Source organism: Drosophila subpulchrella, chromosome 3R (assembly GCF_014743375.2).
Source record: "Drosophila subpulchrella strain 33 F10 #4 breed RU33 chromosome 3R, RU_Dsub_v1.1 Primary Assembly, whole genome shotgun sequence".
Lineage (NCBI taxonomy): Eukaryota > Metazoa > Arthropoda > Insecta > Diptera > Drosophilidae > Drosophila > Drosophila subpulchrella.
In genome coordinates this window covers 13,602,539-13,615,727 of record NC_050609.1, presented here as the reverse complement: position 1 = coordinate 13,615,727, position 13,189 = coordinate 13,602,539, and the positions used below count along the sequence as shown (strand labels likewise).

The 13,189-nt window shown below is 39.8% G+C and overlaps 1 protein-coding gene across 1 annotated transcript in view; it reads left to right on the top strand.

The window, feature by feature from the left end:
- The window catches only part of LOC119552575, a 37,110-nt gene extending 24,586 nt beyond the window's left edge, over positions 1 to 12,524 (top strand). Inside the window, exons 3-7 of the mRNA XM_037862205.1 lie at positions 4,378 to 4,592; positions 4,669 to 4,804; positions 5,284 to 5,417; positions 11,057 to 11,351; positions 11,838 to 12,524. Of these exons, the coding sequence (XP_037718133.1) occupies positions 4,378 to 4,592; positions 4,669 to 4,804; positions 5,284 to 5,417; positions 11,057 to 11,351; positions 11,838 to 11,989 (932 nt within the window). The 3' untranslated portion in view covers positions 11,990 to 12,524. The remainder of the gene's footprint in view (positions 1 to 4,377; positions 4,593 to 4,668; positions 4,805 to 5,283; positions 5,418 to 11,056; positions 11,352 to 11,837) is intronic.
- The last annotated feature ends 665 nt before the right edge of the window (positions 12,525 to 13,189 follow it).

The window sequence follows — 13,189 nt, the reverse complement described above, 5'->3', positions numbered from 1 at the left end:
CATTTCAATTCATAATTCAACACATAATTATATCATGCCGGCTTTGTCTATCTCCACTCGACCACTCTGTTCGCGTCTCTTTCTCCTGCCCATAGTGCCGTCTCTTTCGACCCATTTCTGTGGACTGTGGACGAGGGAAATATGTCAGAAACTTTTCAAAACTGTAACAGCGCCAATTTGTCTACAAAAACGTTGACCGTAGACCACTCACAATCCCCTAAAACATTTGCCCACCCACTTCAAATGTAATTTCAACGCCAATTTGGCTGTGTAAAATTTATGCAAATATTACCATGCTCTCTCTCTGTCTAGAATATACCGTTGTAGTTGCTTATGCATTATGCTAAATAATTGCGAGCATTTTTTTCGCATTGCGAAAGTTATACGTTATTGCTGGTACTTTTTAGTATTTCGTATAGCTGAAATATTGCGTTAATTATCACGAAATGCCACAGAGTGTATACGTATATTAAAAACATACATATTTTTTGCCCAGAGGCGTCTGTATCTGTTTGATCCTGTTTGTTTGTGTGTGTGTGCAACCACGCAATTTATATTTTTGTTAATTTTGTTCATTTTTGGCCACGCGTAATTACATGAAGAATTCATGCGTAAAATTTTGTTATTGTGTTTGGCGTCGTAAATTGTTTAACTTTAAAACATTTATTGGATGTTGTCCGTATCATCCGAAAAACCAATTTTCACTGCTGAAAGGGAAGTGTGGGTGGTTTTGAAAGGATGTTTTTATAGGGGGGTGTGCAAAGCAATTGACAGCGCGGCTAAGAAACCCGAACTTGAAAACTAACATTAAATATTTAAAAGAAAAAGCGGAGCCATGACGGGCTCATAATAATAAATGAAGAAATGTACTTTAAATTTATTATTCCTTTCCAAAAAGTGCTGGAAAAATGGTTGAGCTGCAGACTTTGAGTTAAATTAGTTCTAGTGGTTTTCCAACATCTTATCGCTCTCTTGTTCTTCGCGTCTGCCTGTCTTTAGGACAATAAAAATATTACCCATAAATTATCACAAGTGAGTTCATCACATGGCTTGCACATTCCCGCATTTTCCATTTTCCACCGGTTTTCATTCACTTCGAGTGCCCCCAATTCGCATGTCTGCGAAAAGTTCGTCTGGCTTTAGTTTACCAACAGCTGGTTCCGTCCCGTCCTCAGCAGTTTTAGCCTTCCCTGAACCGGGGGCCAAAGGACCCCTTCTAAAATCCACCCCCTCGCCTTTACCGCGCTCATTTGTAACTAAATCTGGGCGAGTGCCGTGGCAAAAGTTTATGAGTGCGCTGGTTTTTCTACATATGCCAGAGGCGTAGTCATGACAATGCCAGGGGGAGCAGTCTAAAGTCAGGATATGGATGCAAGACATTAAAAAAACGATGTGGTCTTACAATCTTCGAGTTAAATAATTTCTGTATCCCAAATGATATGATTATCTATCTTTCAACCCCAAAGTACCATAACCTCTATCTCGCTGATAAAGGATATCAAGAAGACGCCCCCCTCATAACGACACCCCTGGCACGCAGACATGCATGCTTGCGTAAATATATGAGTGTTTGTGCAACTGCATATTGTCATAATGGTGAATGCATGATATATTGAATTTTGCAGTCAATAAACGTTTTATGATCACAGCTGCACATATTTCACAATTTTCCTCTCGTTTTTTCCCTCTTTTGTCATGGAAAAGTTGCATAAAAGTTGATGGCTGGGGGCGGGGTGGAGCATTCGGTAACAAGAGGAGGATAAAACCGTTGAGGGCAATCGAAAAATTTAAGGTCATTATGGGCAGCATGCCTTGTCCTCTGGCTGCAAATCGGGCTAAGCTGCTGCCGGCTGACTGTGCCCAAGTTGAAACAGATCCCTGGCAATCCATCGAAGGGCCATAAAGTTCTAGCAGTTGCCAGACAAAATCACTGCTGACAAGAATTCATCATCAATGCCTGAGCCCTCGTACTTTTTTCCCCATCGGCATTTGCCATATCCCCGCCTCCATGTGAGGGTCTGCAGGATCAGGAGAAGGAAGTGGAGCCACTTCAACTGCAGGGGGCTGACGTAGAGCTAAGCCCGGCCTAATTTCCAAAGGCAAATGGCCGCAGGCTCAAACTGCAGAGGCTGGAGTGCGAAAAAAAATAGTAGGCATAAAACGAAACGGAGACTACACAACACAGGAAGCTGTCGATGAAAATGAAGATGAAACAGCAGGAGCACTGTAGTAAAAGCAACAAGCTTGAGTCGAGCGGATATTGAGCCACGCCCAGGGGGCAGGAAAAGGGGGCGTTTGGGGAGGACAGTGCGAAAAAATAGCACCTAAATTGGAAAACAAATCTAGATTTATGTTGTATTTCTTGCTATGAATCATGATTATTAGAAACATTGCCTAGGTTATCTAAATAGCTTTATACTTTTTTTTATAACAAATTTATTTAGTTATTTTGTTTTTATGATTTAATAGTGAAATTCAAATTTATAGCATCATACTTTTAGAAAATAATAATTTTAGAGAATAATAATCTATCATAAATCAGGAACACTTGAAACATTGTTAGGTTAATATTTTTCTATACGAATTATATGTAAAGCCTATTTTTATCAAATTCTATATCAAATTTTTTGGCTCAATACTGAAATATATTTTTATAACATCTACAAAACTCTCATTTATTTTATTTATTTTTCTATCCAAAACCATTATTAATTTTAAAATGTTTCTGTATCGATATCCTTGCTCTTTCTTTTGAGACTTGTGTTTCTCTCAGTGTAAGGCCATTGATTATGCTGCTCTGCTATCACGATTTCTATTTGAAACAAAGCACAGGCGGAAAAATAGCAGTGCGAGGACAGGGCGGCCAGGAGCTGGAGCAAAAAATGGCTGCAAAGAGGTTTACAACTTCTCGTAAGGCGGCTTAAACGATTTGCGAGTTTATGGAAAGCCAAACACACTCTCAATGCAAACACACACGTCGAAGTCATATGGATGTGTCTGTCTGAGCATGTGTGGGTGCCGAGGATAAGCGGCAGAGTCTGGGGTCGGTGGGTCGGGGGGTCAGGCATATTGTAAAACAAATGGAAAATTGCTTTTTGATGTAGTCAGTCAACTTTGCCTTGCCGGCTGCCTGCTGCCATCATCGACAACGATGACGATGATGGGAATGGAGATGGAGATGGAAAATGGAAAATGGGAAAACGGGAGTGGAAAACGAACAAGCGATGAAGATCAGTGCTGAAGGCAAAACCAGCTATTTCAAAATTGGACACTGCTATTAAAATTTCAGTGATCATCAACCTTTAATCGGGCAGGATATCTTTTTCTATACCTTTTTTCATATTCTTTTATTAAGATTAACTAAATTGGTTGGAAGATTAGTTAAGAAGGTTCATTTATATACTTCTATAAATGGCATGAATCCAAAATTAACCCCGAATAAAAAATAATTTCAAATTTGAGATTAATGATAAAAAGGATTAAGATAAAAATAAGTTTTGAGAAAGCATTGCATTAATATGCATTCCAAAACATCAGCAAATTAAGACTTAAATATTTTAAAAACACAGAATCTCCTAGAGTTTTTAAAAAATGAATATTATTCTGACTTTAAGTCAAGGAATCTCCAAAAATCTAAGATGAAGCCCTGTGTTTTTAAAACATTATGAATTGCTTCATATTTGTGCTCGCCAATATTTAACGATAAACACAATATGAAGTTGCCAGCACTGATGGAGACGGGTTCGTTGTTTGGCCGGGCTGGCAAGTTTTAAGGCTTTAAGCGCCCAAGAGTATGCTGCACTTTCAGCGGCTGCAATTCTTAATCCCATGGGGCTTATGGGCGAGAGCCAAGAAAAGGACCACGATGATGATGGAGATGACGGTGATGACGATGGCGCAGCCACTGTCGCCAGATTCAATATTGCACCACGCTCCTGAACGGCTATGCAAATGCGTGTGTGTAGAGCCAGTGCAGAAGGCTTTTAAAATAACAAAGGGGGTCCGACCAATCTCCTTTAAAATTGAACCCTACAGGCGGAACCCTTTATTATGCACTCGAAGAATTTCAAAGCTTAAAGGAAATTATTGAAATAATAAAATGATGCATTAAATTCCTTACAAATTAGTATTTTTCCTTTGTTGTCTGTGCTGAAATCCAAATAGAACTCATAAAAGCGAAGCTTGGAAGCTTAATCGTTTGTTAACTTTTAGGTAATCTATCTATAGGATATAGTTTAAAACATATGGAATAATCTATAAAGAACTGATTTATTTTTAGTCACCTTTTTATGGGAGCTTACTATTTTTCTCGCAGTGCACTTTATCCCAACTGTTATGACACCGCATCCACTATAATGAATTTCACCTCCCTTCCAGATTTCGGGCAGGCGGCGCTGCGTGACGTGAATCTGCTGGTGCAGCCTCCGGCGGTTCGAAGGGGTCAATCGGTGGCCCTGCGGTGCGATTACCAGCTGGAAGAGGCACCCCTGTATTCCATTAAGTTCTACCGCGGCCAGATGGAATTCTACCGCTACACACCTGGCGAGTATCCCCACACCAAGGTCTTTCAGTTCCCCGGCATCCGAGTGGACGTAAGTTGCTGCCCTAAGCGGAGTTCGGCTCATTGTTTGACGGAACGGGTTGGGTGTTTTCCAATTTTCCCCGCAGGAGAACGGCTCGAATGCCACCATGGTGCTCATCCGCAACGTTAGCTTCACCCTGTCCGGACTATTCAGCTGCGAGGTTACGGCGGATGCACCGCTCTATTCCACCGCCACCGCCTACGCCCATATGCAAGTTGTGGGTAAGTATCTGCCTTCCTGGGCATCCGAGTATCTCGGTATCTGACGGCAACTCAGGGCCATCTGACAATGACAAACAGATCCTGTCTCATTAGTCGCAGGCAAAGGCGTGACTGGAAAGTGCGGCGAACAATGGTCCAAAGATGCGCCCTTGTCGCTCCACTGCCAGCAATTAAGAACCCAGGTCCTGGGTAAACACTTGTGTACTTGGGGAAATAGTGATTTAAGGGAAGAGTACCTTAGCTTTTGATAAAAAAGTTTAAAATTAGAAGGAGAGATGTGTAGATATTAAATAGAAATATTTAAAATAATGATAGTGACTTAACTTAAAACCTTTAACACTAGAATTGAAATTTAAATAAACTTTAGGCACATATAATTTTAATATAATAGACTCAAAGTTTAATTAAAGTCAAACTCCTGTTTTTTTAGAAGTGTTCAACTACCATTTGTTTATCTCATAATAAATTTTTATTTTCAGAATTTCCGGAAAAGCGTCCGAGTCTATTTACGGAACACACGCGTTATGAGCCCGGCGATGTTTTGCGAGCCAACTGCAGTACTCTGGGCTCTCGTCCTCGAGCTGACCTTCGTTTTACCATCAACAATATACCCGTAAGTAATATTATCATAAAGCATCCTAAATATAGGTACAAATGCAAGTAAAATACGATTACGTGTCAAGATCCCTGAGATATGATCTCGGTAAATTCTCAGGACCCCGAGGGCAAAACGCTTTACAATCGGCAATTAAAATGTCTTACATCATGCCGCGCATTGATTGTTAATTAATGTCTGGCTGCGCCAAGATGTTTGGGCAGAGTGCGTGGGGGATTTGCCTAATTAAACAGCTTTGACTTGCCTAACGGCATCGTAAATCCTTTATAATGGCACCCACCACTCCTTTTTGGGAACATGTGTGGCTTTCGTTTAATCCACTGAGACGTGCCTCGCAAAATTTGTTCTTTATTTATGAATATTATGTAATTTAATCAGAGCCAAGCGACTGAATTACAGGGGCTCTCATCTTACCTACTTAATTAAAAATTTCAAGTCGAAACCCAAACAAGAAACCGCAAGGCGGAGAATACCCTCAGGGGCAAAATGAAGTCAATAAAGCAAAAAAGGGTTGTGGGCCAGGATTTTGATTTGATTCTGCGATTTCCCTTTTTTGTCATTTATCATAACGTCAAGGATGTGGAGAAGAGGCTCAGCAAACAAGTCATCTGCATATAGATATAAACAGCTTGGGTCATAACGGTAGTACCAAAGATGGCTTGAAGGAAAAGGAGAGTATCTCGTTCAAAATTCACTTGAATTTCGTAATATTATGTTGTAAAATAAATAAACTGAATGACACACAAAAAATCTGTATTGATTCTAAAGTGCTTTAAAGTATTAGTGAAAAGTTTATAGGAAAGTATCTTTACGCAGAAGGTCGCTATTTATTTTGAAGCTACTGTTCATATACATATGCCCACGATATGGGGCTCTAACACCATTAGTCATTTGAAGGACGCTTCCTTTTCTGCATCAATTCTGCGAGTGCCGCTAATCAGTTGCATAAATCAACAAAGAAATGCTTCCGGCAATCGTTTTAAAGCAATGCCAGATCCCAATTCCTTGACCTAACCCCGAAATCCTTTTCTGTTTCCTTTTTCCCACAAAATGTTATTAATCATAGCCGAGACATAAAATAAATTACGTTCAACTTGTGGCAAAAACGAAATTGCCGGACGGGCCAGTGGACAAAATGGCCAAAGGACAAAGGACAATGGACAACGGTTTTTAAATGAATTTACGAGATGAACAAATTTTCAGTTGACACGCCCGCTGAACGAATTCAACTTTTCTACGATTTCCCAGGGTGCGGTCATGGGGACCACCAACCAACAAAAAAAAAAAAGAAAACCAAGAAGAAAACTTATTAAACGCTTCATAAATTTTTATATTATGTCTACCCACATCATCAGACATAACGTGTCCTCCTCTGCCCGTCTGCTTTGTTTCTCTCTTTTCTATTTTTCCACTGCGAGGGATGGTTATCCTGTCGTTTTATATCTGTCGGCGGTAGTCTACTTTTCGGGGCTCTCGCACACACATGCTGCCAGGACTCACATGCAGGCCGTTTAACATTTTATCTAGACTTCTTCGCAGCCAACTAATGACAAAAGCCGAGACAAAAGTACGCCGCTGCGTTTGAGGATTGCGAATAGTAGGGCCTCGTCTCCCCGTCTGTCACATAAAATTTTATGTCTACACAGGGGAAAAATTTCAAAGGATTCGGTCGTTAATTTGGTATTTTTCAAGATTTTTTGTTGTTAGGGTTCCGAGAACCAAAAAAAAAAATCAAGGTATACTAACCGAAACACATAAACTCCTAGTAATTTCAACTAAAATCTAAAGCACCTTAAAATCTATCACCTTTAAAGGTAAAAAATATCAAGGTATACTAAACGAAACTAATAAATTCCAAGTAATTTCAACTAAAACCTATAGTACCTTAAAATATATATCTTGAAAGGGTAAACTTTAGTTTAAATCTTCTATGAACCTCCTTATACCTTCCTTGCCAATAAGCTACCATAATTTTTTTCCCTCTGCACACCGTGTTTATTTTTCCAGCGAAAACAACAAGGGGATAGCAAAAGGATGGCAAATCCATTCCGGTGGCAATGGCCGTGCAATTTAGTTTCATATGCCCGGGCAGTAGATGCCTTTTTGATATTGAATTATGATCTGAGCGCCGGAGCTGTTCTCGCTCTTTAAATTAGATAGAAGGCCAGGGATAATACTCTGTCACACAAAACAATGCCATAAATAATTCCGAGCTGAAAGCATTGACCCAGCACGTGTTGAGTTCGAGATTAAAGCTTTGCTCCGAGACAGATACTATATATATATATATGGTATCCACATGTGTATGTCCCAGTGCGTTAGAGGGGCGAACAAAAACTTTAACGACTCACATAATTTGTTAAAAAGTTTCTGTCATATTAATGGAAAAGTAGCTCAGAATGTGTTGGCCTTTATTTTTTCTGGCTGCCACCCGTGTTTCTTTTATGTGGGTGATTCGAGGGAATTAGTTGAGATTAGGGCCAAAGGCTGGCCATTAGACGTGCGGATTTGTGCGGCCATCGATTTTTGATAAATTATTTATTGAGCACAGAAAACTAAGGACATAATTAAAGCTTGGCTTACCCATGATTAATGGATGCCCCTGTCTCGGCGAAATCGATAAGACCAAGTCCGAAAAGTAGCGCAAATTAAAGGCAGAAATATTTACGTGAAAATAACACAATAATTGCAATTTCGCATTGTTAATACCAAGATCGGCATGTATTAATTTTCCACACAATTTGCATAATCCCATCTAGGCAGAAATTATCAAGGCGATATTAATTGCCAGGCCATCAAAATAGAGAGTTGGCCAGATAGCAGCAGGCCAAAACACAAACGCAAACAAACTTTCTTGTTTGAAAACAATTTGCTGGGCCGAAAGTGTTTAGGCCAGCAAATGCCAAATGCTCATTTAATTGCCCAAAGGCTGAAGGTTGAGGGTACGGGCTTGGGTTTGCGTTTGGGGTCGGGTTCTCGATGCCATAAAGGTAAATCACAAGAAATATGAGGGTATTTTCACTTTCGGGTCGCTGCCTCAGCCACATGCTTAATTAAAGCGCTTGCCTTCTTAAGAGTGTCTCGTAAATTACGCGGCATTAAATCGGCAGAGCGAGATAGCACATGGCAAAAGGAAAGAGATGGAGATAGGGCGAGGGGCAACGAAAAGAAAGAGACGGGAAGTGCGGCAGGGCAAACTGAAAATGACTTTTTATGTCGCTGCGTCTGGGCTTTTCCGTTGCCAGCATAAAAATAAAAATAAAATTCAAATAAAATAAAAAGGATAAGCCAAAAAACGCACAAAACCCAAAACAAAGTGGGGGAGTATGTGTTTGGGTGAGATGCCGTTCTTAAAAAGGGTTAAAAGAGCGACCAACAACAAAAAGCAAGCGAGCGCTCGGCAATAAAGCGCTTTTGCTTTTAATGTTGTGGGTGAGTGGTGGGGAAATGAAGGTGAAGAGATCCTTGAGAGCTCCTGCACTGGGAGAAATAAGTGCTGAGACTGAGAAAAGGCAAAACAAATAAATAAACTTTTTTTTATTTATCACAAAAAACACTGCATAATTAATTGTTAACATGAAATACATTATTAAAGCCACATTTCAAAGTTATATAGTTAATATATATGTTTTAAAGTTTTAGCAAATTTTGTTATGTATTTAATAACGAACTTATACGATTGTTTTGGCAGTGCACCCCCTTAGCTGACCCAAATTCCCGCAAAACCCGTAATATCTTACACCTTTTTGTCTTGAAGGGGGCCAAAATACATGCATAAGTAAATGGCGCTCAAATGAGTTTGTAAGTGGAAATGAAATGCATATTTATTGTATTTAAATTGCCAGCGAGTTTTCCGGCGCATCCTTTTCCCCGGCTAAGCTCAGGTTGTCATGTGAACTTTGCTGCAGAGAGTTGCGGGGCACGGATGTGGGGATGAATCAGCAACAGGACATGCAGCAGAGCGGAAATGGCAGCACGAGCGTTTTCAAAATGGCGCCTGCATTTCCCGCCATCGTTTTTTTTCGCACTGCAACAATGGACGATGCGCCATTTGCGACTAAAAGCATTGCACGGCAGTTTAGAGTTTTCTTTTCGCGCCAAAAGGAAATTGTGTGCGAAGCAAAAAGGAGAACTCAGGCAAATGAAGCGGAAAGCTCGCACCGGAGTGTCGCATATGCATGGCGAAAATATACATTAAATATATATACACATCAGCAGTCAAGCTTAGGCGCTGCTGTTGGTGTCATGGCGGAAATGAAATTTTCAGCGCTCCTCAAAAGGCATCAAATAAACAGTTTTCCATGGCAAAACAGCCTTCAGATGGACAGACACACACACACTCACACACACTCGTATACACTCGAACAAAATGCCGGACACTTTGGAGAGGGGCAAAAAGAAAGCGAACCAACCAGGCGGATGAGTGAATAAGTGTCTCTTGATGTTGCTGTTGTTGCCACAGTTGTGTGTAACATTGAAAACTCGTTTTTAAATGGCAATGGTCAGCAGCAACAACAATCGTAGCGACAACAACAAGAACAACAACTTGGCCAACAACTCGCCACAAACAACAACAAAAATATGACATGCCCATGTCCGTTCGTTTCGTTGGCTTTCAGTGTCCGTTTCCTTGCCTCGCAGCTTTCACTGCATTTTCCATGGCCAGGCCAAAAAGCTCAGCACACTCCTCAGATGCACTGAGAAAGATTCGGATAAAAATATTTGTGGTTGCTTAACTACTCTGCTAAAAAAAATAACTTAAAGAAATATTCTGGAGTACTATTTTCGACTTCGTTGATAAATCTTTAGACTAAAAACATTTTTCGCTTATTAACAGTCGAGTTTCAATCATATTTATCCAATTTATTAATGATGATAATAAAAATATACATCTTTTATAAACCATTTTAATTTTAAAACGTGTTTTATAAACTCACCAACATTTTTTCTCAGTGAATTGGTCAAAGGATTGGTCACTGGCAAGCAGCCATGGCCGCAAGTGCAACATGCTTGTATTAACCCCACACACACAAATGTACACAGACAGAAAAGGGGGCGAGTTGGAGAAACAGACAGACGACAAATTGCCATTCATATGCAGTTGCACAAAACTCAATGCGAAACTCTAGTATTTTTTCTCTTTTTCCCCCTTTGCTGCTGGTATTTCTCCTTTCTGCCTGCATGCTGGAACATTATTTTCTGACTTGTGTAAAAAGGAGTGACTGCAGCGGGGTTAAAGAGTAAAAGGACGAAGGGGTAGAGGGGAAAAGGATGAGGGTGAGGGCGTCGGAAACGGAAGAGAAAATCAGTTGCAACTGCAATTGCAGCTGGAAGCACGCCATGAATAATTTAAAGCATATTTTAGTTCATGTAGCGGCGGCTTTCGATTAGTATTCAAAATGACAAAAGCCCCAACAATATTGTGGTTAAAGTGGGGGATTGATTTGATTGCTTACTCTTTGAGGGATTTGCAATCAGAATAGAGGCTTTCAGATCTACAATGGGCTCTGCACTTCTCTAAAGGGATTTTTTATCATATTTTATTTACATATATCTGTGAGTTCAAGCCACAAAACTCTAAGTGAATGCAATATTTTTTGCACACCTATTAATATTTATATCTGTATATTTTCCAGGTCGGCACGGAGGAAACACAGTACATTCGATCGGTTGAGAACCTGATTGCATCCCGGCTGAGTCTGAAGCTGCAGCTGCAGGCGATTCACTTTGTGGCCGGCCTCACTGGCCATGGAAATGGGAATGGTAATGGCAATGGAAATGGCAACGGCAATGGCCTCACAAACGCATTGCACCAGGGAGGCGGGGGCGGGGGACTCGTCCTGCGATGTACGGCGCAAATTGGCGATCTCTATCAGGAGTACAAGGAAATCGAGCTGGGCACACCGCAAAAGGATCCGGTGCCGGCAAGAGGTAAGCCACAAAAGCAAAACTGCCAACGGCCACAAAGCACTTAAAGAAAAGATGTCGGTAGTTTGCTAGTAACCATACTGCTTTAAGATTTTGTTAGGGAAGTCATTCTGAATATTTAGTTAAAAATTTACTTATGATTATATAATTTTTATGATGAATAAATATAAAATAATATCTAAAAAAAATAGTTTAGAAAGAGTTGGTTTGTCCACATATCATTATGAAGTCATTTTAAATATTTAGAATTAGTTTAAAACTTTTATTATTCCATCTTGTAATATTTATTTCTCAAATATTGGTATACTGTATAATAAATACATTTGTATAACGATTTTTGTTATATTGAATTAAAATATAATCATCATAAAATGTAAACTTATTTTTTAAGGGTTACAAGGGACCAGAAATATCTTGTTTTTTTTTTACATCCAATTTTTGTACTACCTTTATTTCCCTCTGTAAAAATACATCTGTTTGCCATTGCAGTGACGCTGTCGTCGGGATCCGGACTCCGTGGCTTCTTGGAGACCTATTTCGCAACATCCTCGGCCCGCAGCGCTTTTCGGGGGGCGCCGGGGGTCGTGGGCGTGGCCATCTGCCTGGCCACCATGTTAACCCAACTAATTACTGGTAGCTAAATCGGGGGTCAGTCGGCTGGAAGACATGGACTTGGAGGACTTGGCGAGTGTGTATGGCTTATCGGGCAGCGATGGAAATTAGGGAGCTCTCGGCCGTAAACTGCATTACTTATCTATATCGAATGCAATTTAAATTATACACACACACAGATGCAGATGCGATGTCCATGCGATTCCCGGTTAAGCTCACACATCCACACGAAAACCCTATGTAATTGTAAATATTTGCTTTAATGATGTGAACGGATACACTTAAATGAACTCGCACTCACACTCACGCGCCCACACACACACACACACAAACACGCGACTAATTGTTAATTAATGGTTTATTTAATGATGCATAAAATATTGGATAAAATATTAATGTTTCATTTGCATTTAGCTTCGACCCAAGCGAATATCAACTTAATGTTTAAGTGGAGTAAAAAGTGTAAGTCGTTGAAACGATGGAAAAAATGAACACATAAAAATGTAAACAACTGAAATGCCAATGTCAAGACAAAACCAAAAAAACTTTCAACACAAAATAAACAAGCAGTAATAATCAACTTTGTGTGGCTTTTTAATTCTCTGGGACTTAAAGGGTTACTATGGATCTTACCAAATAATTGTTTGAATTATGTTTTTATTATTTAAATTTTTAAGGCTTGGAAGCTTTGAATATTTTTAAAACCTTTAAATTATAAATATTAATATTTAATAATTTTAAAAAAGCTAAAATATTTTGAGCTGTTTCACTTAAATGACATTTTTTCTGATCATCAATGGTAGTCTTGCAAAAATGATTCTTAGGCTCTTCCATCGATTTTTCAGACACTCGTTCCTTTGCAGATTAAACTGAGGCTTTAAATGACAGTGCCGAGCTCAGCTGCATTTCGATGGCTTTTTCTATGAAGAATAAATATAAAGGGAAACGTCTATATCACTTTGCGCTGACAAGTGTGACAAATTCGATTTTAAGCGCGTTTCGTGCGCGGTTTTAAACGCCACAGCGATTTGTGCTAAGAATTGTGGGGCATACTTTTAGGCTGATGTCGCTTAAGAAACTGCTGCAGGGCCACATAATGCAATTAAAATCAAATATATACAGAGGGCAGCAGCTCACCATTTAGCTCTGCACTTTTCCAAAAAGTCATTAAAAGATAAAATCGCAAAATCAATTAGCTAGAAACTTAAGCTGGTCGCGACTCGGACGCC